We start from the raw sequence: 18,702 nt of genomic DNA, 5'->3' as shown, positions 1-18,702 counted from the left end.
TCCGATTTTGTCAGCCTCAGATTATGATTTGACTGACTTAAAAGCTTATTGTGGACAGCCTTTTTTAGTCTTGAGGGATAGCTACAGTACAACCTCCATCCTAACACTAACAGTGACCTTGGTCCACCTTTGATTTCTGAAAAAAAAATCTTCAGAAAGGAGGGATAGCTGCGCTGGTGTTAGCTGTTCACAGTCGCACTTCAGTCCTCTCCAATCAACGCAGCTCCTCTCATTTCCTTTAAATGCAGCGCAATAGTCTCCCATGCAGACATCTCTCTGTGCAGAAGGGAAACTTACGTCATCGTAATTGTCGCTGGTCTTGACCGGTGTGGCATCATCCGATGTTAGCATGAATCCTCTTTAAATACAGAATGAGCTGGTGAAAACCGCTGGCGACTTAAGTCCGCAATCATTCGTGTGTAGCTGCCACGCTCTTCTCTAATTATGTAAAAAAAAAAAAAAAAAAAAAAGTTTTGTTTAGCCGAATAACGAAGTCAAAATGACCACATTAAAAAGTAGAATTTATCACATTAAAACGTGACATCACATTATTACGTGATACTGAACGTTTGTTCACTAGATTTGCATTAACGAGTCTGTAACTTCATTTCTGCTCATGTTGCATAAGTGTCAGAAAAAGCAAATGATGTGCAGTTAATGCTTGCTGCAGCAGCTTCCTCACACAATATGCTGATATCTCATCTGAAGTTTTGAGTGACATTAAATATGTTTTCAGAAAATCCTGGTCGAATTGTACAACCACAGGGGCGTTCAACTGTGCGTCATTATATCTTCCGGTGTACAGTGACTTATCACTGCTGGGTTACACTCAACCTTACCTTTGAGTACAACAATCAGACATCATTGTGGGATAGTACAATTCCATATTGCTAGCGTCGAGCGGAATCCTCGTGTGTCCAAAAGCATCACTTTTCAGGAAATCCCCCCAAAAAAGCATCTCATTTGTTGAACCATTTAAATTGGATCGTCAAAGAGAGCAAGCCATTTTCAATAATTGAGATTGGTCAATAAATTGTACACACAATGGGGGCTGACCAGTGGTATAGACATTTGTGAAGAAATATGAACTTGACCAAATTTGGACATAAGAGGGTTTGGAAAGAGGAAAGTCGCACAGAGCCAGGTTGCGTGTGTTGGGAGGTTGCTCCAGAACTTCTTTTTCTTTTGTGACACTTTTCCTGCTATTTTATTGACACGCCTCATTTATATATGTATATATGCATTTAGTTATTGTTTTTTTTTTTTTTTTTTCTGGCATGGTTGAAACATATACACCATTAGTTAAAAGACTTTTGGAAGTAAAGGGTTTCACTTGATAAAAAACTGTTTATAAAGTGACCAAACAATGCTCTACGAAGTCATATTATTCGTTTTTTTCTCCCCCCTGTTTTCTCGCCGATCCACTTTTAGGAGTTCAAGGTTTGCATTATTTATTGTCATCTGAATTTGTCATTTTCAAGGTACTACCTGTGTCTCCAACTGCGTAAGGACATACTGCAAGGACGTCTGCCGTGCTCTTTTGTCACCCTGGCCTTGCTTGGCTCCTACGCTCTGCAATCAGAATTGGGCGAGTATGACCCTGAGGTGCATGGCAGTGAATATGCGAAGGAGATGAAGATGGCTAACGGGCAGACCAAGGAGCTTGAGGAAAAGATGATGGAGCTGCACCACACTTACAGGTCAGAACACTGGCTCCATCAGCCAGTGGTGGAAGTGCTCAGATCAATTAAAGACAATGCATTTATATGACATATTCATATACAAGCCCTTGAAATGGTCCATGTTAACATAGAATAAAGTGCTACCTTGACTTTTTACACGGGGGGGGGGGGGGGAATGTGTGTGAACCCTTTGGGATTTCTTACATTTCTGCATTAATTGGTCATAAAATGTGGTCCGATCCACATTAATCCGGTATAATTTGCAACCTACTTCCGCAGTCGGCTAAACAGCTGAAAGCGCTTCCTCGTGGCACGGGTAAATACCGGAGTGGGACTGGGACAGAGCAACTGTCGGAACTTTAAAGGTCTGCAATGTCTTTTGATTAACACGAGATGTCACCACAGAGCCGCCAAGGACGACAATATCCAATGTATAGGCTTCTTTCATTCTTTTATTCATCTTCCGTTCCGCTTGTCCTCACTCGGGTCGCGGGCGTGCTGGAGCCTATCGCAGCTATTTCGTGTTAACATATACTGCATCATATATCATATCATATATGTATCAATTAAAGGATGTCCATGTACAGTATTTAACTTTTGCCTGAAGACACCAGCCATCAAGAAAACATTTGAGCAAGTTCGGCTTCCAACTATCATGTCATCAATGCTTAGTCGTGCTCATTAGCACAGCATACAGAGGAAGTCCACGAACCTGTTTTCTGGGTTTGGTCACATGATGTTCTGCATATAGTGGCTCAAAGTGCAAGTAACCCAAAAAGTCTCACATACATACGCACACATACACACTATAATATTTTAGTGTGTACCTTTAAGGGGCGTGGCCTAGTAAGTGACATCAGGAGCTCTGACTCCTAGCACCGGTTGGCCATTAACAATGTACAGGTAGTTGGTTTAGTGTTTGCGACTGCTCCATGCTCCTTGCAAGTGCGATCATATTGTATTTGCATGTTTGACTGTTTGTCACGTTCAATGAACGGCCGAAAGTGCATCAGCGACTTTTCGACGAGCAACAAGCAGCAGCGTATCTGAAGCTCCCTTGTAATTCAAATTTTGGCTGGTAACGCAAATCAACCAGAGGCTGATAACGAAAAAAAATCATAAGTTGGGTCACTCGTAAGTCAAGGTACCACTGCATAATATTCAGTTTCGTGGTATGTGCAGTTTTTGAGTCACACTAGATTGACAATAGGTCTTGGGGAAACACCACTGTCTTCTGTACTGGATTTATTTATTGTTCATTGTGCTTGTGGAGTTCTAATCCTGCAACCCGGATAGTTGACTTCGCTTTGGTTTTGCAGGTCAATGAGTCCAGCTCAGGCTGACATGATGTTCCTGGAGAACGCAAAAAAGCTGTCCATGTACGGAGTCGACCTCCACCAGGCGAAGGTGAACACAGCGGATGTACAAGCCCAATTCCAATGAAGTTGGGACGTTGTATTAAACATAAATAAAAACAGAATACAATGATTTGTAAATCATGTTCAACCTGTATTTAACTGAATACACTACAAAGACAAGATATTTCATGTTAAATAACTGATAAACTTGATTGTTTTTAGCAAATAATCATGAACTTAGAATTTCATGGCTACAACACGTTCCAAAAAAGCTGGGACAGGTGGCAAAAAAGACTGAGAAAGTTGAGGAATGCTCATCCAACACCTGTTTGGAACATTCCACAGGTGAACAGGCTGATTGGGAACAGGTGGGTGCCATGATTGGGTAGAAAAGGAGCTTTCCTGATTTGCTCAGTCATTCACAAGCAAAGATGGGGCGAGGTTCACCTCTTTGTGAACAAGTGCGTGAGAAAATAGTCAAACAATTTCAGGACAATGTTCCTCAACGTACAATTGCAAGGAATTTAGGGATTTCGTCATCTACGGTCCATAATATAATCTAAAGGTTCAGAGAATCCTGAGAAATCACTGCATGTAAGCGGCAAGACCGAAGACCAACATTGAATGCCCGTGACCTTCGATCCCTCAGGCGGCACTGCATCAAAAACCGACATCAGTGTGTAAAGGATATCACCGCATGGGCTCAGGAACACTTCAGAATAACCAATGTCAGTAAATATAGTTCTGCGCTACATCCGTAAGAGCACCTTGAAACTCTACTATGCAAGGCAAAAGCCATTTATCAACAACACCCAGAAACGCCGCCGGCTCCGCTGGGCCCGAGCTCATCTAAGATGGACCGATGCAAAGTGGAGAAGTGTTCTGTGGTCTGATGAGTCCACATTTAAAATTGTTTTTGGAAATTGTGGACGTCGTGTCCTCCGGGCCAAAGAGGAAAAGGACTGACCATAACAGCCCATCCGGACTGTTATGGACGCAAAGTTCAAAAGCCAGCATCTGTGTTGGTATGGGCGGTGTTATTGCCAATGGCATGGATAACTTACACATCTGTGAAGGCACCATTATTGCTGAAAGGTACATACAGGTTTTGGAGAAACATATGCCGCCATCCAAGCAATGTCTTTTTCATGGATGCCCCTGCTTATTTCAGCAAGACAAAGCCAAACCACATTCTGCATGTGTTACAACAGCGTGGCTTCGTAGTAAAAGAGTGCAGGTACTAGACTGACCTGCCTGCAGTCTAGACCTGTCTCCCATTGAAAATGTGTGGCGCATTATGAAGCGTAAAATACGATGACGGAGACCCCGGACTGTTGAACAGCTGAAGCTGTACATCAATCAAGAATGGGAAAGAATTAGTGTCCTCAGTTCCCAAACGTTTATTGAATGTTGTTAAAAGAAAAGGTGATGTAACACAGTGGTAAACATGACCCTGTCCCATCTTTTTTGGAACGTGTTGCAGACATAAAATTCTAAGTTAATGATTATTTGCTCAAAACAATAAAGTTTATCAGTTTGAACACATAATATCTTGTCTTTGTAGTGTATTCAATTAAATATAGGTTGAACGTGATTTGCAAGTCATTGTATTCTGTTTTTATTTATGTTAAACACAACATCCCAACTTCATTGGAATTGGGGTTGTACTTGTCATAGCAAAGCAAATAAATGATGATTATGTGACAAAATTACAGATATAGATAAAAAAAAAATGGCATGCATAGGAGACGAAACACATAAGGCAGCACATCCCATCTCCTAAATCTGCCTGTGTGGGCCCAACAACAGGAGGACATGTGACTTGCCAGATTTTATAACAGAAATCAGGTCAATCGGCATCAGACCAGGGATTTAATACAGACATGGTACCTTTTAGAAGAGTGTGCTGCCCCCTTGTGGTTTCAAGTAAACAGTACAAGACAATCGTTAAATATAGCCTCTAACTGCAGAGCTGTATAATCCAAGTACATTTTGCAAATTTGTATACTTAAGAAGATAATCATTCATGATGTATATATGTAAAAACATGTAATACATACAAGTGTATATACATTCGCAAGAACAAAGGTTTTTTTGAAAGGTAATATTACTCAATTATGTGCGTTATTAGATGTACAAATGTATGAAATTATAAAACATAACCCAAACAAATTGAAAATACATCATCATTGTGGCTTTTTTTGTTTCAGGATCTCGATGGAGTGGACATCATGCTGGGAGTTTGCTCCAACGGTCTGATGGTTTATAAAGACAAACTGAGGATCAACCGTTTTCCCTGGCCCAAAGTCCTGAAGGTCTCATACAAGCGCAGCAACTTCTTCATCAAAATACGCCCGTCAGAGGTACAAAGTCCGAAAACATTCACCGACTTGTGCAAATTGGTTTGAATGTCTTCAGGTTGTGGTCAGCTGTCTTGTCATCTCCTCTATCAGGTAGAGCAGTATGAGAGCGCTATAGGCTTCAAACTACCCAACTACAAAGCAGCCAAGAAACTGTGGAAAGTGTGTGTCGAACATCACACCTTTTTCAGGTAAGAGGAAATCCTTAAATCCTCCTCCTCACAAGCAGCTGTTCAAAGTTCCAAGTTCAAATGATGAGATGATTAAACTTGCCTGTGCGTGCAGGCTTACATCCACTGAGATGGTCACAACTCCCAGGAAGTTTCTGGCTCTGGGCTCCAAATTTCGGTACAGCGGTCGAACTCAGGCTCAGACCAAACAGGCCAGCTCTCTCATTGACAGGCCAGCTCCTCTTTTCCAGCGCACTTCCAGCAAGAGGAACTCCCGCAGCATGGATGCAGGTAGAGTATTCTTGGTGTTTATCGATTGTCCTCCGAGTCACTGATGGTGTAAAAGGTTCACCCACTCAAAACAGTATAGAAAACAGATGGATGTTTCCCTTTATTTATATTAATGGCATTGAATTGTTTTCATACAAAGAATTCATGTCATTGTGCCTTCACCCCTTAGGGATAAGACTAAAAATCACGTTTCCACACATACCTTGTTATTAAGTTCACAAGTTGACACCTGTAGCCGAAACACTTCTGCAATTTTGACATCGCTTTACTGTTTCCCCTCTGTGCTTACTCAAGCCATGGCGTCCACCCCAGACAACAAATCAAGCCGCCCAGTCAGCGCGCCCATCATGTCGCCGCTGTCTCCCGGGGAGAACACGCCATCGCCGCTCTTGCGCACCCTTCATTTCGTCAACCGGAGCAACAGCCCCACACCTAAGTTCCACCGCTCTGCAGACAGGAAAGCAGAGATAAAGGGCCGTAGTCGGAAAACTGATTCCACCAAAAGCCAGAGCCCCAGACCAGAGTCCACTCCAGAAATGAAGGTATTGCGCATTACTGCACTGTTAAAGAGGAATAAGGCTTCTTTTATTGATTTTTTTTTTTTTTTTTTTTTTTGGGTGTCCAAGCACGCTCCCATTAACCATCAGTGTACGTCGTGTTTGGAGGAATTTATTAGCTTTTTATTCAAAGGGTGAAAAGAAATGTATTTATGACAAGTTGGAGTTTGCGAGTTGTGGTTGGAGTCGATCGTGATATGTTTGAGCTGTGTCTGCACTACCAGACATTGGCCAGGAGAGAACGGAGACGTTCCCCCTCTGTGACCACCGCCAATGGGGAACGAGAGAAAAAGAACCAGGTTTGTTTACGCAATGCATGATCGGACCAAAAAAAAAACAACAAAAAAAAAAGAGAGATTATGTTCAAACAGTTTTCGTTAAGAAGAGGGATGAGATTTTGAAAATGGAAATGAAAAGAACATTGTGGCAGGATAGACTCGCTGGCCTCTTCATTAGGTACACCTGCACGACCAAGAATTGCGCCGAAGCAAAGTCAGGGAGGGTATTCGTTGCTTTAATCTACTTCAATCTCATTTCTTATGGTGGTTGTACACGTTTGCCACTTAAGTAGAACTGTGCTTCGGTTACCTAATGTTATGGCCGCTGAGTCGTAAGCGTGAAAACCGCCCTTCCATATGGCGATATTATACACTATACTGCATATTATGTTGATTTAATAATGAGAAATCTTTGCTACTATAAACGTAAACCATATCAGGATCCTTTGTGTTGAAAATAGTGTTGATAAGTGTCTGATATGCTGCAATTTTAGTGCATGATTGACGATTTGTCTTTAATATAACAACGTCATTTTCACCACTCTATGTGAAATAATTTTCAATTTAAAAAAGAAAAATGACTTCCTGTTATTATTTTCATAGTATGCAGTATATACTGTATAACGTTCCTAAATTTCGGCCTTTATCAGGGACTGCTCGTGCTTACGCTGGATTAATTATACATTCCATTATTATTTTACTTCATGCGAATGTTCCATTTGTTAGCTTACATGTTAGATCACTGGAAGTACTTGCACATGTATGCTCTCAGTTTTACAAATGATCTCAGAGGCAGAACCATAACACAAGCATAACTGTTTTTTTGGGGTTTTTTTTTTCTCTCTCTCTGATGGGAGAGCAGCACTCTCCTCAGGACAAAACAAAGACGGAGATGATGCGAGTGAGGAAGGTTAGCATGCATCTGCTAACTCGCTTTGTTCATGCTAGCATCACTACCACTTTTATTTTCTTTGCTGTCACATAGACATTGTTTTGGCTGCCTTTTCTGTTTTATGTTATGCCCATGACCTGTAGCTGACTTCATTTTGCAAATATTTTACTGACTGTATTTACTCGCTGGATTATTATTATTATGTTTTTAAATCAAAGGGTGGATTTTGCCTATATATATATATATATACACACACATCAAATATTTTGATGGATTACTGTAGGTGTATACTAAAGAACATAAAGTTAGGGCTAGGAATTTGTAGTTACAAATCTGAAATGACATTTACTATACAGTCAACCGCACCCTTTCACAACTCGCTGTTCACAAATTCACCTTTTTGCGCTTTTTTTCCCCCTCTTCTTCTGTGAAACCTGTCCACAGCATATTTTTGGTCTCTCTTTGTTACACATTATAATATGTCACAAGATGCTGTCAGAGCCATGGCCAATAGGGAATAGGAAGTACCTTCTAACGTCTTTGTATGTTAGGGAAAAGCTAAGTTTAGCCTAGGTCATTATCGGAAGTTGCCACATGTTTTTTTTTTTTTGGTGCTGAGTGGCTATTAAAAGGTTCATGCTAACAAACGCTGGTGCTTGAGAAATGGTATTTTTATGCCTTGCAAAGTGGCCCTTCTGGTGCTTTTTTTTTTAATCACATCATATTTTGTTATCACGGTGAGCAACTGGTTAGCGCATCTGCCTCACAGTTCTGGGGACCGGGGTTCAAATCCCGGCCCCGTCTGTGTGGAGTTTGCATGTTCTCCCCGTGCCTGGGTGGGTTTTCTCCGGGTACTCCGGTTTCCTCCCACATCCCAAAAACATGCAGGGTAGGTTGATTGAGGACTCTAAATTGCCCGTAGGTGTGAATGTGTGCACGAATGGTTGTTTGCTAATATGTGGCCTGCGATTGAGCCATAAGTATTCAGACCCTTTGTTGTGACACTCATATATTTAAGTCGGGTCGCTGTCCATTTCTTCTGATCAGCTTTGATTTGGTTCTACATCTTCATTGGAGTGCAGCTGTGTTTGATTATACTGATTGGACTTGATTAGGAAAGCCACACCCCTGTCTATAGAAGACCTTACAGCTCACAGTGCATGTCAGAGCAAATGTGAATCATGAGGTCAAAGGAAGTGCCTGAAGAGCTCAGAGACAGAATTGTGGCAAGGCACAGATCCGGCCAAGGTTACAAAAAAAGTTTATGCTGCACTTACGGTTCCTAAGAGCAGAGTGGCCTCCATAATCCTGAAATGGAAGACGTTTGGGACGATCAGAACCCTTCCTAGAGCTGGCCACCTGGCCAAACTGAGCAATTGGGGGAGAAGAGGTAAAAAAGAAAGCAAAGATCACTGTGGTTGAGCTGAGAGATGCAGTCGGGAGTTGGGAGAAAGTTCTAGAAAGTCAACCATCACTGCAGCCCTCCACCAGTCCGGGCTTTATGGCAGAGTGGCCCGACGGAAGCCTCTCCTCAGTGCAAGACGCATAAAAGCCCGCATGGAGTTTGCTAAAAAAAACACCTGAAGGACTCCAAGATGGGGAGAAATAAGATTCTCTGGTCTGACGAGACCAACATAGGACTTTTTGGCTTGAATTCTAAGCGGTATGTGTGGAGAAAACCAGGCACTGCTCATCACCTGTCCAATAGAGTCCCAACAGTGAAGTATGGTGGTGGCAGCATCATGCTGCGGGGCCCTTTTTCAGCTGCAGGGACAGGACGACTGGTTGCAGTTGAAGGGAAGATGAATGCGGCCAAGTACAGGGATATCCTGGACGTAAACCTTCTCCAGAGTGCTCAGGACCTCAGACTGGGCTGAGAGTTCACCTTCCAACCAGACAATGACCCTAAGCACGCAGCTAAAATAACAAAGGAGTGGCTTCAGAACAACTCCGTGACTGTTCTTGAATGCCCCAGCCAGAGCCCCGACTTAAACCCAATTGAGCTTCTTTGGAGAGATCTGAAAATGGCTGCCCACCAACGTTCACCATCCAGCCTGACAGAACTGGAGAGGATCTGCAAGGGGGAATGGCAGCGGATCCCCAAATCCAGGTGTGACAAACTTGTTGCATCATTCCCAAAACGGCTCATGGCTGTATTAGCTCAAAAGGGTGCTTCTACTAAATACTGAACAAAAGGTCTGAATACTTATGGCTGTGTGATATTTCAGTTTTTATTTGTTTTGAATCAATCTGCAAATATTTCAACAATTCATTTTTTTCTGTCAATGTGGGGTGCTGTGTGTACATTAATGAGGGAATAAATGAACTTAAATGATTTGAGAAAATGGCTGCAATATAACGAAGAATGAAAAATGTAATGGGGTCTGAATACTTTTCATACCCATTGTATACTTGAAGTGCTTTGGTGATAAGCAAATAAATGTTTTGGTCACTTCATGCAACTTCTGCATCAGTGTGCCAGGAATTGGGGCATTGAAAAAAAAGTACCATGTTGCTTGGAGTGTAGAAGTAGAAAAGCAAATTAAAACTGTATTTTTTTTCCCTTTAAAAAAACAACAACAAAAAAGGAATGCTTTTTAATAACAACCAATCATGGTTAAGGAAGGACATCAACCCAATGAATGAAAACATTACAGAGTCTTGACAAACAAGAAGTTGTACAATTACTGATGATTTAAATATTAACTTTATATAATATAGAAACGGGCGGCACGGTGGCCGACTGGTTAGAGCGTCTGCCTCGCAGTTCTGAGGACCCGGTGTTTGCTGCGCTCACTCGCACTACTGCTTTGGCGCGGTCTCACCTTGATTCTTTTCATACACACGCAACTTGGGTCCGCGTGTGGGAATTTGCCTTTTTTTTTTTTTTCCCCCGAATGCGCCCACATCACGCTCTGTGTTCTTGCAACCTTATTATTTTTTCACGGTTCATGATTGTTGCCCTGGCTGGTGCTTCTCATTGGATTCCATTGCGAGACAAATGCAATATTCCTTGTTGAGAATGACTGCAAAGCAATTTTCAACCAGATGTTCTGTTTTCCCGATTTCCTACAGAAGCGAGCTAAGAAACTCGAGGGCGAAACTATTTATATCAGACATAGCAATTTAATGTTGGAGGTTTGTATGGGCTTCACTTCTGTTTTGAATGTTGTGTTCACGTTCCTCCGCCCGCTTCATATTTCTGTCGAATCTTTTTTTCTTTTCTTTGACTCTTCTGTTTTTCTTTATTCATTGTATTTTTTCCAGCTTGACCCTAAAGGCTTGGCATGCACCATTTTCCTCTCTGACTCTGATGCAAGTAACTTCATTTCTCTTTGACATTGTCACTTTCGTGTGTTGCTTTCATGAACTACAGTCCACTCTATGACTGGATGTGGTTCCCTTCTGCTGCGTTAGGATAAACTGGCCGTCCAGCTTTAGCGTTGGTGTCGCAACAAACAACGCGCAGGCGAAATGTGTTACAGTTACTGTACACTTCTTACTATTTAAGGGTTGTATTAGCTTTGGTTTGTCCCAGAAAGACCACTGAATTTGATCTACAGTGGAACCTGGCACCTCTGTATTCTCTCAACTATACTAACTGTTCATACATTTACAACTACAGTATACATTTATTTGCAACCTTGCTGGCTAAGCTGTCAATTTTAGGCACTGATCCACCCTCTTATAGGGTTACAGGATGAGTATTAGGGACGTAACGCATTACACGAAAATCATTTTGATGCACTAAATGACATAATTGGTCTGGTGTCCTGACAGTCTTCCTTGAGAACTAAATGAGTTCTGCTTCCCAGTCATACAGTGCACAGTGTACAGTATTGTCAGTGAAAAAGCCATGGACGCTGTTGTTCTCTTTGTGCAGTCACATTATTTAACAATCATGCTTACTTCCTGTCCGTTTGGTTTCTTCATTGTACACACCCGCATCGTTCCTTTAACACTCACATGCTGTTTGTTCGTGTCTTTGTACTTCTGCTCTGAACATTGTTCAGTGAATACCTGTCTGATTGTGCGAGTCGAAACTGAAGACAAATATCTTCAAATAGCTCACGTATTTTTTTCTCTCTTTTGTCAAGTCATAATATTGCGCCTTGGGAGTGTACATTTCTGCTCGGTGGGATGAAAGAACGTTTGCTTTAATGAAACATAGATCATTCAAATGTTTCCTTCGGTCATCAGCTGCTATTTTGTATTGGCTGTTAACTGAGAATGTCATCAAGATAATCGTGTTTCTATTTGATTTGGATGACAGGAGACACATGATGACCTCTCTTAATTTAGTCTAGTGTCCATCCTTTCCCTCAGCATGAGTGTCCAGTAAATATCCGTAAGCCTTCCGTCCACAGTTGAATTTGGAAAGTTTGGGATGTGGGCCTCCGTGACTCTGCAGTCATCTGGGCTGTGTACACCATGCAGGATGCACATTTCCATTTATTTTGTTTTAAACCAGGATTACAATTGAATATATTTTCATTCCAATTGTCCCATTATTCCAATGCTGTTTTTCTCTCCTTTCCATGACCTATTCTCACACGTTCGCTCTTTTCGAAGGACGTGGATAAAACCCAGACTGAGATCATGCGTCACCACACAAGCATCAGCGAGTTGAAGAGGAGTTTCATGGAGTCCGTACCAGAGCCCCGACCCAGCGAGTGGGACAAGCGTCTTTCCACCAACTCGCCTTTCCGCACAGCCGGCATCAACGGCCAGCTGCAACCAGCGGTGAGTCCGGCAGCCGATAATGCCGCTTGACTCTGTTGTTGGTGTCAGACATCGTTTTATCATACAAAAAGAGTGCAAAAGTACCGTCATATTTTCATTTGAAACAAATGAATACATAGAGCACCCGTACGTTTATTATGCTGACTTACTCGAGCAAAGCACACAGCGCAGAAGCCGACCTCATAATTTTGAGGAAGCTTCTAATGTGAATTGGACAAATTCGCAACCCATTCGGAAGTTGTTCGTTATTACCAGCTGAGCTGAAAACAATCACAAACAAACTTTGCATTCTATTCTTACATTATTGCGTCATGCAGTTGCCACCTGCAGCGAATGTTATGGTAGTACTTTACTATCAATTCCAAATAAAAATAATAAAGTCCCTCCCAAAATTTAAAACCTACCTATGCTGTTTTAGGAGGTTTGCAATTGTGCATCAGAGCTTAGCAAGTAGCAATTCAAGCGACAACCAAAAGGTTTTTGGTGACACTCGGGATATGCCATTGGCATTATTCTATTTGTGATATCAATTCTATCACTCTGCCCGGCCGCAGGTTAAATCTTTGTGTAAAATTTGTATTTGAAATGTTCAAAATGTGATTTACACACTTGCATGTAGGCATGTTAAGGGCGAGAGCCTTAGCAAACAAATGGAAAGGCTGTCCATGATTGATTTTGCAGAGGGTTAGGGTTGTTGTTGTTGTTGTTTTTTTTGTTTGTTTGTTTGTTTTTTTTACATTACAGCAATGTTCCACTTGGCGGCGCTGTTGGCTTCTGTCATCACTATGCTTCTGCATGAGTAACCGCATTCAACAAGGGGGCTATTGTCTTGTTGTTAGGGTTAGTTTATTTTTGTTTGTTTGTTTGTTTATGTTTGCTGAGGTGAAGAGTGTGCAAGGGGAGGATGTGCGCAGTTGTAGCACACCAGCCACATACAAAGTAGCTGCGTGCTGCATCTGAGGGAAAAGGTGCATTGCATTTCCGTTGTCTTTGACCCAGGCTGCAAAAGGCCAACGTAGCCACGGCTTAGTGGCGAGAATGACATCCCATCCCTAACATCAGCACACTGCGCTTGGCTGCCAAAACTAAAGAATTCAGTACGCTTCGAGCAAAGCGAGAGGAGAATGCGGTGCAAACGTAAAGAGTTCGACTCGGGTTCCAAATGGTTCCGCGCAGAAGCGGGACATGTATGCAAGGCAAGTCAAAAGATTATAAATGAGAAATATATTGGGGAAATGAAGCCACCGAGCCAGGTAAGCACTTTGAAGCATACCGCTGGTGTGTTTCAGCTCTTGCATCCTAACTTCCCCCCCCCCAAAAAAAAGAAAAAAGCCTCACGCTTGGCTTTGCTTTTCCAATGGCTGCTGCACAACGTGTCATCCTGCTTCATCGAGCAATGGCTGGGTTGACCCTGATGATTTTTTTTGCATGTTGTGAGCCTGCTTGGAGTTCAAAGAGCAAAAAGAACACTTGGAAAACTCGACAGACCAATAGATAAGAACTAGAACTTTCCTCCCCTCATCTGTAATCTGTCTCATTCTCTCACCTTTCCTTACTGTCCCTCATTGTCTCTATCCCCCCCCCCCCCCCCCCAAAAAAAAGTTTTGGTGTTTTTTTTTAATGTTTTTATTTGTTTTATTTAAAACCAAAAAAGAAGATTTTTTTTTTTTTTTTTACAGTAGACCTTTCACATCTAGACAATGTAGATAAGAGATGGTCGACCTCATTCTGTATTATCTTAAATATTGGCCTTTAACTCTCATGTTTCCATTAACTACCGTGTGCTTAGTCCCTCAGGGGGAGAAAAAAATGGGACTAACTGTAATTACCCCTGTCAGAGCTGCTATAGTTCACACCTGGGACGGCAGTAGCTCATCTGGTTCGCTCTGTACGCTGTGCGAAACAAAATACAGCAGAGTTCTAAATTGAAATCCCCTTTGAGGCATTATAATCAGTAGAATGAACTAAATCAAGGAGCAAAAACATGGACTTTAAAGAATTCAATCATTTCAAATCAGTTGCCAACCAAAACAGTCGTAGATAAATGAAAGTGTGGAGTCTGTTGTAAATGAAATGAAATGAAATTAAAGTATTAAAGAATCATGCATTAAGTGGAAACTGTCATTTTCTGGCAATTAGTGTTCCTGTAACTTCTGTGCTCACTCCACAATATTGTGTGGAATTTTGCAACTTATTATTTCTATTATTTTTATATCAGATTGGAAATTAACATATTTGTGGAAACGTTTGTTTGTTTGTTTGTTTGTTTTTTAAATCTCTAGTCTTTGACAAATAAAGGCCTTCCCGTAATAAACGACTCATCACTAATGAATGCCTGGTCCTCTTTAAAGTTGTGTGACATAAATCCACTGTATTGTATGAGGAAATGCAGGATACTTCTGTTAGCACACATCTCCACTTTAATACAAAAATTCAGTCATAATGGAACTTTTTGGACAGTGCCTGAGGCAAACCTCTGATCAGTTTTATTGCAGAACGTTGGGAAGTATGACGACACGCAAGATAAAAATGAGAAATCTTCTCCACTGCATCACTTAGTTAATACTCCTAGTGGTAGTAACATTATTTTTATCCTCCATCAGGTCATGTGCAAAGCCAATACAGTACTATGCAAAATGATTTACCAACGATTATGTTTTTTGTCATGACAATTTCCCCCAGTAATCGTTTTGACATAATGAAACCGTAGATGAGCAGGATGAGAAAAAAGAAGAAAAATACAAAACCGATTTTCCACAAAGAGCGTATGTACATGTGAAAAGAAACATCCTGTTCAATCTTGGTGAGGATCTCGATGGAGCTGTAACTGTAGGAAGCTATTTGACTGCTCGTACAAATGACTAATAATCATTTTGAAAGCTATTAAAAACAAGTGTACATGTCATTATTTTAGTTAAGGGTGTGGTCTGTCTGTTTGTTCTCAGTTAGTTTGATCATATTTGGGGGGGAAACGTTGAAGGCATCTTTACGTGCAAGACTTTTGCACCCAAGATCTAACGAAGAAAAATTCCAGAAACCGGAAATTCTTCATTTGTGGCATCTAGGGGTGTAGCACCAAATTTTGTATGAGCGAGCTCGACAAGAAGTAACAGCAAACAGCGGCAGAGGCTAATGTTGCTTGCTCCTCGGGACACGCACACCCTCACGCCCAATTTTCTTGAAACTTGGGTGTCTCACAGTTTCCATTTGATTAAAGCAACCTCACTATTGAACTTTCGCAGCAACATTTATTGTATCTTAATATTTCTGACGTTGTCGGTTTGTAATTCTGACATTGTTAAATAAAAAAATTTAAAAAAAAACATCAGCCCTTCAGAATCCCTATATTTCTGTCCATTGTAAATTTCAGCTCTGGAGTCAGTGTGTGTTGTGCTAAAGACATGCTAGCAGTCATAGCAAAAGTAAGGAGTTACCTAGTGGCACCATCTGATATTTTGTTCCTGAAGGGGGTTTATTTGAGGTCTGGCATTTATTTGTTTAAGTGGACACCCCAGGGATTAATCCCTCTAATCGAGCGGAGGCCGCTATTTGAGGAATTCTGGTCCTTTGCAAAACATTGTTTAATTGTGTTCCATTAACCATAACCTTTGAAATAAAAACAGATTTTGTCAGTTGTAACCCTTTTATACACATTAAGGACAAAATATAGGGGACACATTTTCAGTTCCAACTCGACTGTGCCCCAATGCTTAAAGATGCACAAGAACGAGAGATTGTCCGACATCTGTGAGCCGTGACCTCGTAACCTTCCATTCTGGATGAATACACAAAACTTCCCACAACATCTACAAAGTCTTTCCAGAATCGTGGAAGCTGTTAATACCCAAGTGTTACAATATTTTTGTCCATATAGTGTTTTCTCAGCAAATAAATCTTACGTGATACTGTATCAGCTGCCTAAACCAGCAACCTCCAGCAATTCTGCCATACCTTTTCGCCAGTGTCTCACTTGTCCATTTCGTTTTCCCTCTGTCCACCTCTTATCTCCTCCTGTGAGCTGACCATATTCCACATGTCTGTTCATTGTTATTTGTCTTTCCTGGTCTTCCGCTGCTGAGCACAGCGAGGGAGGCAGTCACTGTTTGGACAAAAGGTAAGAGCATGTAGCTCGTCCCCGACGCCAGGGGAATCGCCGCTGTTCAGACACGGTCTTCTGCTGGACGACGAGGACAGTGAGATACATTGGGTAGATGAGGAAGAGGAGGAGGAGGAACATGAGGAAGAACAAGCCTGTGGCCACACTTTAGAGGTGGCTATCAGGGTGCCGGATGAGGCGAGGCGCTCGGACAGTTCTGGTGAGGTCAGCACATCCAGGCTCCACACACACTATAGGCACTCTCGGATGTCCTTCTTCCTGTCAGGCCTTCTTGCGATGGCTCTGACCATGCTGTGGTTGGCTTTTATTTGAACCACAAATGTATGATAAGCTTAAAAAATGTCAAACCAGACGACGCCCTCAGCAGTCTAAAGGGCTCCGCATTCAAATGCTGTTTTCATCGCTCTACTTCAGTCATTCCGCTGGCTCTGCAGAGATTTTCGTCTGTGTCCGAAACAAAAAGGCACACTTTTTGATTTGGATCGACAACCGCGCATGGATCTAGTTTCTCTCTCATCTGTTTGCACCTTTCTATTGTTCCTCCCGCGTCAAACTTTAAAACATCTTCATTGGGTTAACTGCGAAGCGCAACATTCTGCACACCGGATAGCTCCAGTTTGCATAATTAGGAGAAATCCATTGTAACTCTTTGGTTGAACAGCTTTATCAGCTCCAGCACGTAATTTTATTTGTTGCTTCAGACTGCCTTGTAAAGCTACAATCCATATACACATAATCGAGTCTGCCAATTGAATCGATTACTTTAATGCCAAAACTAGACCCTCACCTTCGAGTTAATCAGGCACCTAACAACAGTCACTAGGATACGTTCATTGATAAAACACAATTGCTTTTGTGATCCAAAAACATATAGTCGGGTATTTATTGACAGTATACCATTAAACAGTTCTAATGAAAATAACACTAATGATTGTTTACTTGCTTCCCGTTCCTGGAGATGTCCTCAGAATTGTGCTTCGAATTCTGAGTGCTATTGTACCATTCCAAGTGTTTCTCGTGTTTTCTTTCACTGTAGTAAACACAACTAGTTTAAATGACATGCATGATCGTCATGTTCATGTTGGACCAATTGAAGCAGACAATCAAGGCCGTATGCTTGACCACAAACAATCGCTGGGCGTAATAAATTTCTCAGGACTATAACCCAGCATTCTTGTTTTAATTCTTTTCCATATAATTCAAATATTGGTTCCATGAAGTCTTGAATGGTAGTTGCCAGGTAAACGTCGAGACCAGATTCAAACTCTTTCAGAGGAAAAAAAGCATGTGGCATAAGCCTTATTTTATAACAAAACAAATTGTTGGAGGGGTTGTTGTACTAAGGTAATAGGAAGACAAGTGGTGCCAAGACCGTTACGAACATAGCTTTGAACATAATTGTACACTATCAAATTATTGTAACACCGTCACAATCGAGGACATTTGTATTTTCCATACATAGTATAATGTTAGCTGCATGACAGTAAAAAAGTGATACTCTTTGTTTGCCTGTCTGCAATACTGTACACTATATATTTTCTCGCTCAATGAAGGTGAAGTTTCTACCCGAATTTGTATTGTCCAGCTCTGTGAACCCGTGAGACTTGCAGCGAACTGAGCAGAAAGGCAAAGCATGAATGCCTAATATTGTGGTTGTAAGGCAGGGGTGTCAAACTCAAGGGTCGGGGGCCAGATCCGGAGCACGGTGGTTCACGGACCGCATCGGTTTATGTGATCCGTGAAAGCAAGTCATGTGCTTCAGCTTCCATGATTCTTGCTCAAATCTGGACCAAAATTTCGAATTGTCATATATAACAAATAATGTTAACATATTACAAGCATTTTTTTTGTTTCCAATCCCCCTTTTTTTTTTACAGTAACTTAACAACCTATTATCCTTGACCTCGGATTTCAAAATTGGTTATCAATCAATTTGTCGGGTGTATGAAATAATATGAGGCAATTAACCATTTGTATGGTTTCACAGTAATAATGGCCCTTTGAGGGAAATCATAACTACAACGTGGCCTGCGGGACAAAAAAAAAAAAAAAAAAGTTGGACACCCCTGTTTAAATTGTCACGGTTGTAGCATGTTTGCCCAAAGTGTTCATTGAATATGTGCTCTTGTTGAATAATCATGTCCACTCATTCTACGCTACAATATGGACAAAAGTATTGGGCCCTAGAGAAATCACACACTTACAGCTGCTATAGATCACAATCGACAGTCTCAAAGATTTTGGAGTGTGTCAT

At 41.5% G+C, this 18,702-nt stretch overlaps 1 protein-coding gene across 4 annotated transcripts in view; it reads left to right on the top strand.

Annotated features, from left to right (window-relative positions):
* Positions 1-18,702, top strand: part of epb41a (erythrocyte membrane protein band 4.1a) — a 52,386-nt gene that overhangs the window by 16,759 nt on the left and 16,925 nt on the right. For 3 of the 4 annotated variants that reach the window (XM_061664128.1, XM_061664127.1, XM_061664126.1), the window contains exons 7-16: positions 1,482-1,700; positions 3,002-3,089; positions 5,251-5,403; positions 5,494-5,591; positions 5,686-5,861; positions 6,156-6,403; positions 6,643-6,717; positions 7,559-7,606; positions 10,664-10,903; positions 12,161-12,331. In XM_061664128.1, the coding sequence (XP_061520112.1) occupies positions 1,482-1,700; positions 3,002-3,089; positions 5,251-5,403; positions 5,494-5,591; positions 5,686-5,861; positions 6,156-6,403; positions 6,643-6,717; positions 7,559-7,606; positions 10,664-10,903; positions 12,161-12,331 (1,516 nt within the window). The remainder of the gene's footprint in view (positions 1-1,481; positions 1,701-3,001; positions 3,090-5,250; positions 5,404-5,493; positions 5,592-5,685; positions 5,862-6,155; positions 6,404-6,642; positions 6,718-7,558; positions 7,607-10,663; positions 10,904-12,160; positions 12,332-18,702) is intronic. The other variant, XM_061664129.1, reaches the window with a different exon arrangement.

This window comes from Phycodurus eques, chromosome 20 (assembly GCF_024500275.1).
Source record: "Phycodurus eques isolate BA_2022a chromosome 20, UOR_Pequ_1.1, whole genome shotgun sequence".
NCBI lineage: Eukaryota > Metazoa > Chordata > Actinopteri > Syngnathiformes > Syngnathidae > Phycodurus > Phycodurus eques.
The sequence above is the reverse complement of the archived record's forward strand: the minus strand, read 5'-3'. Positions and strand labels throughout refer to the sequence as shown.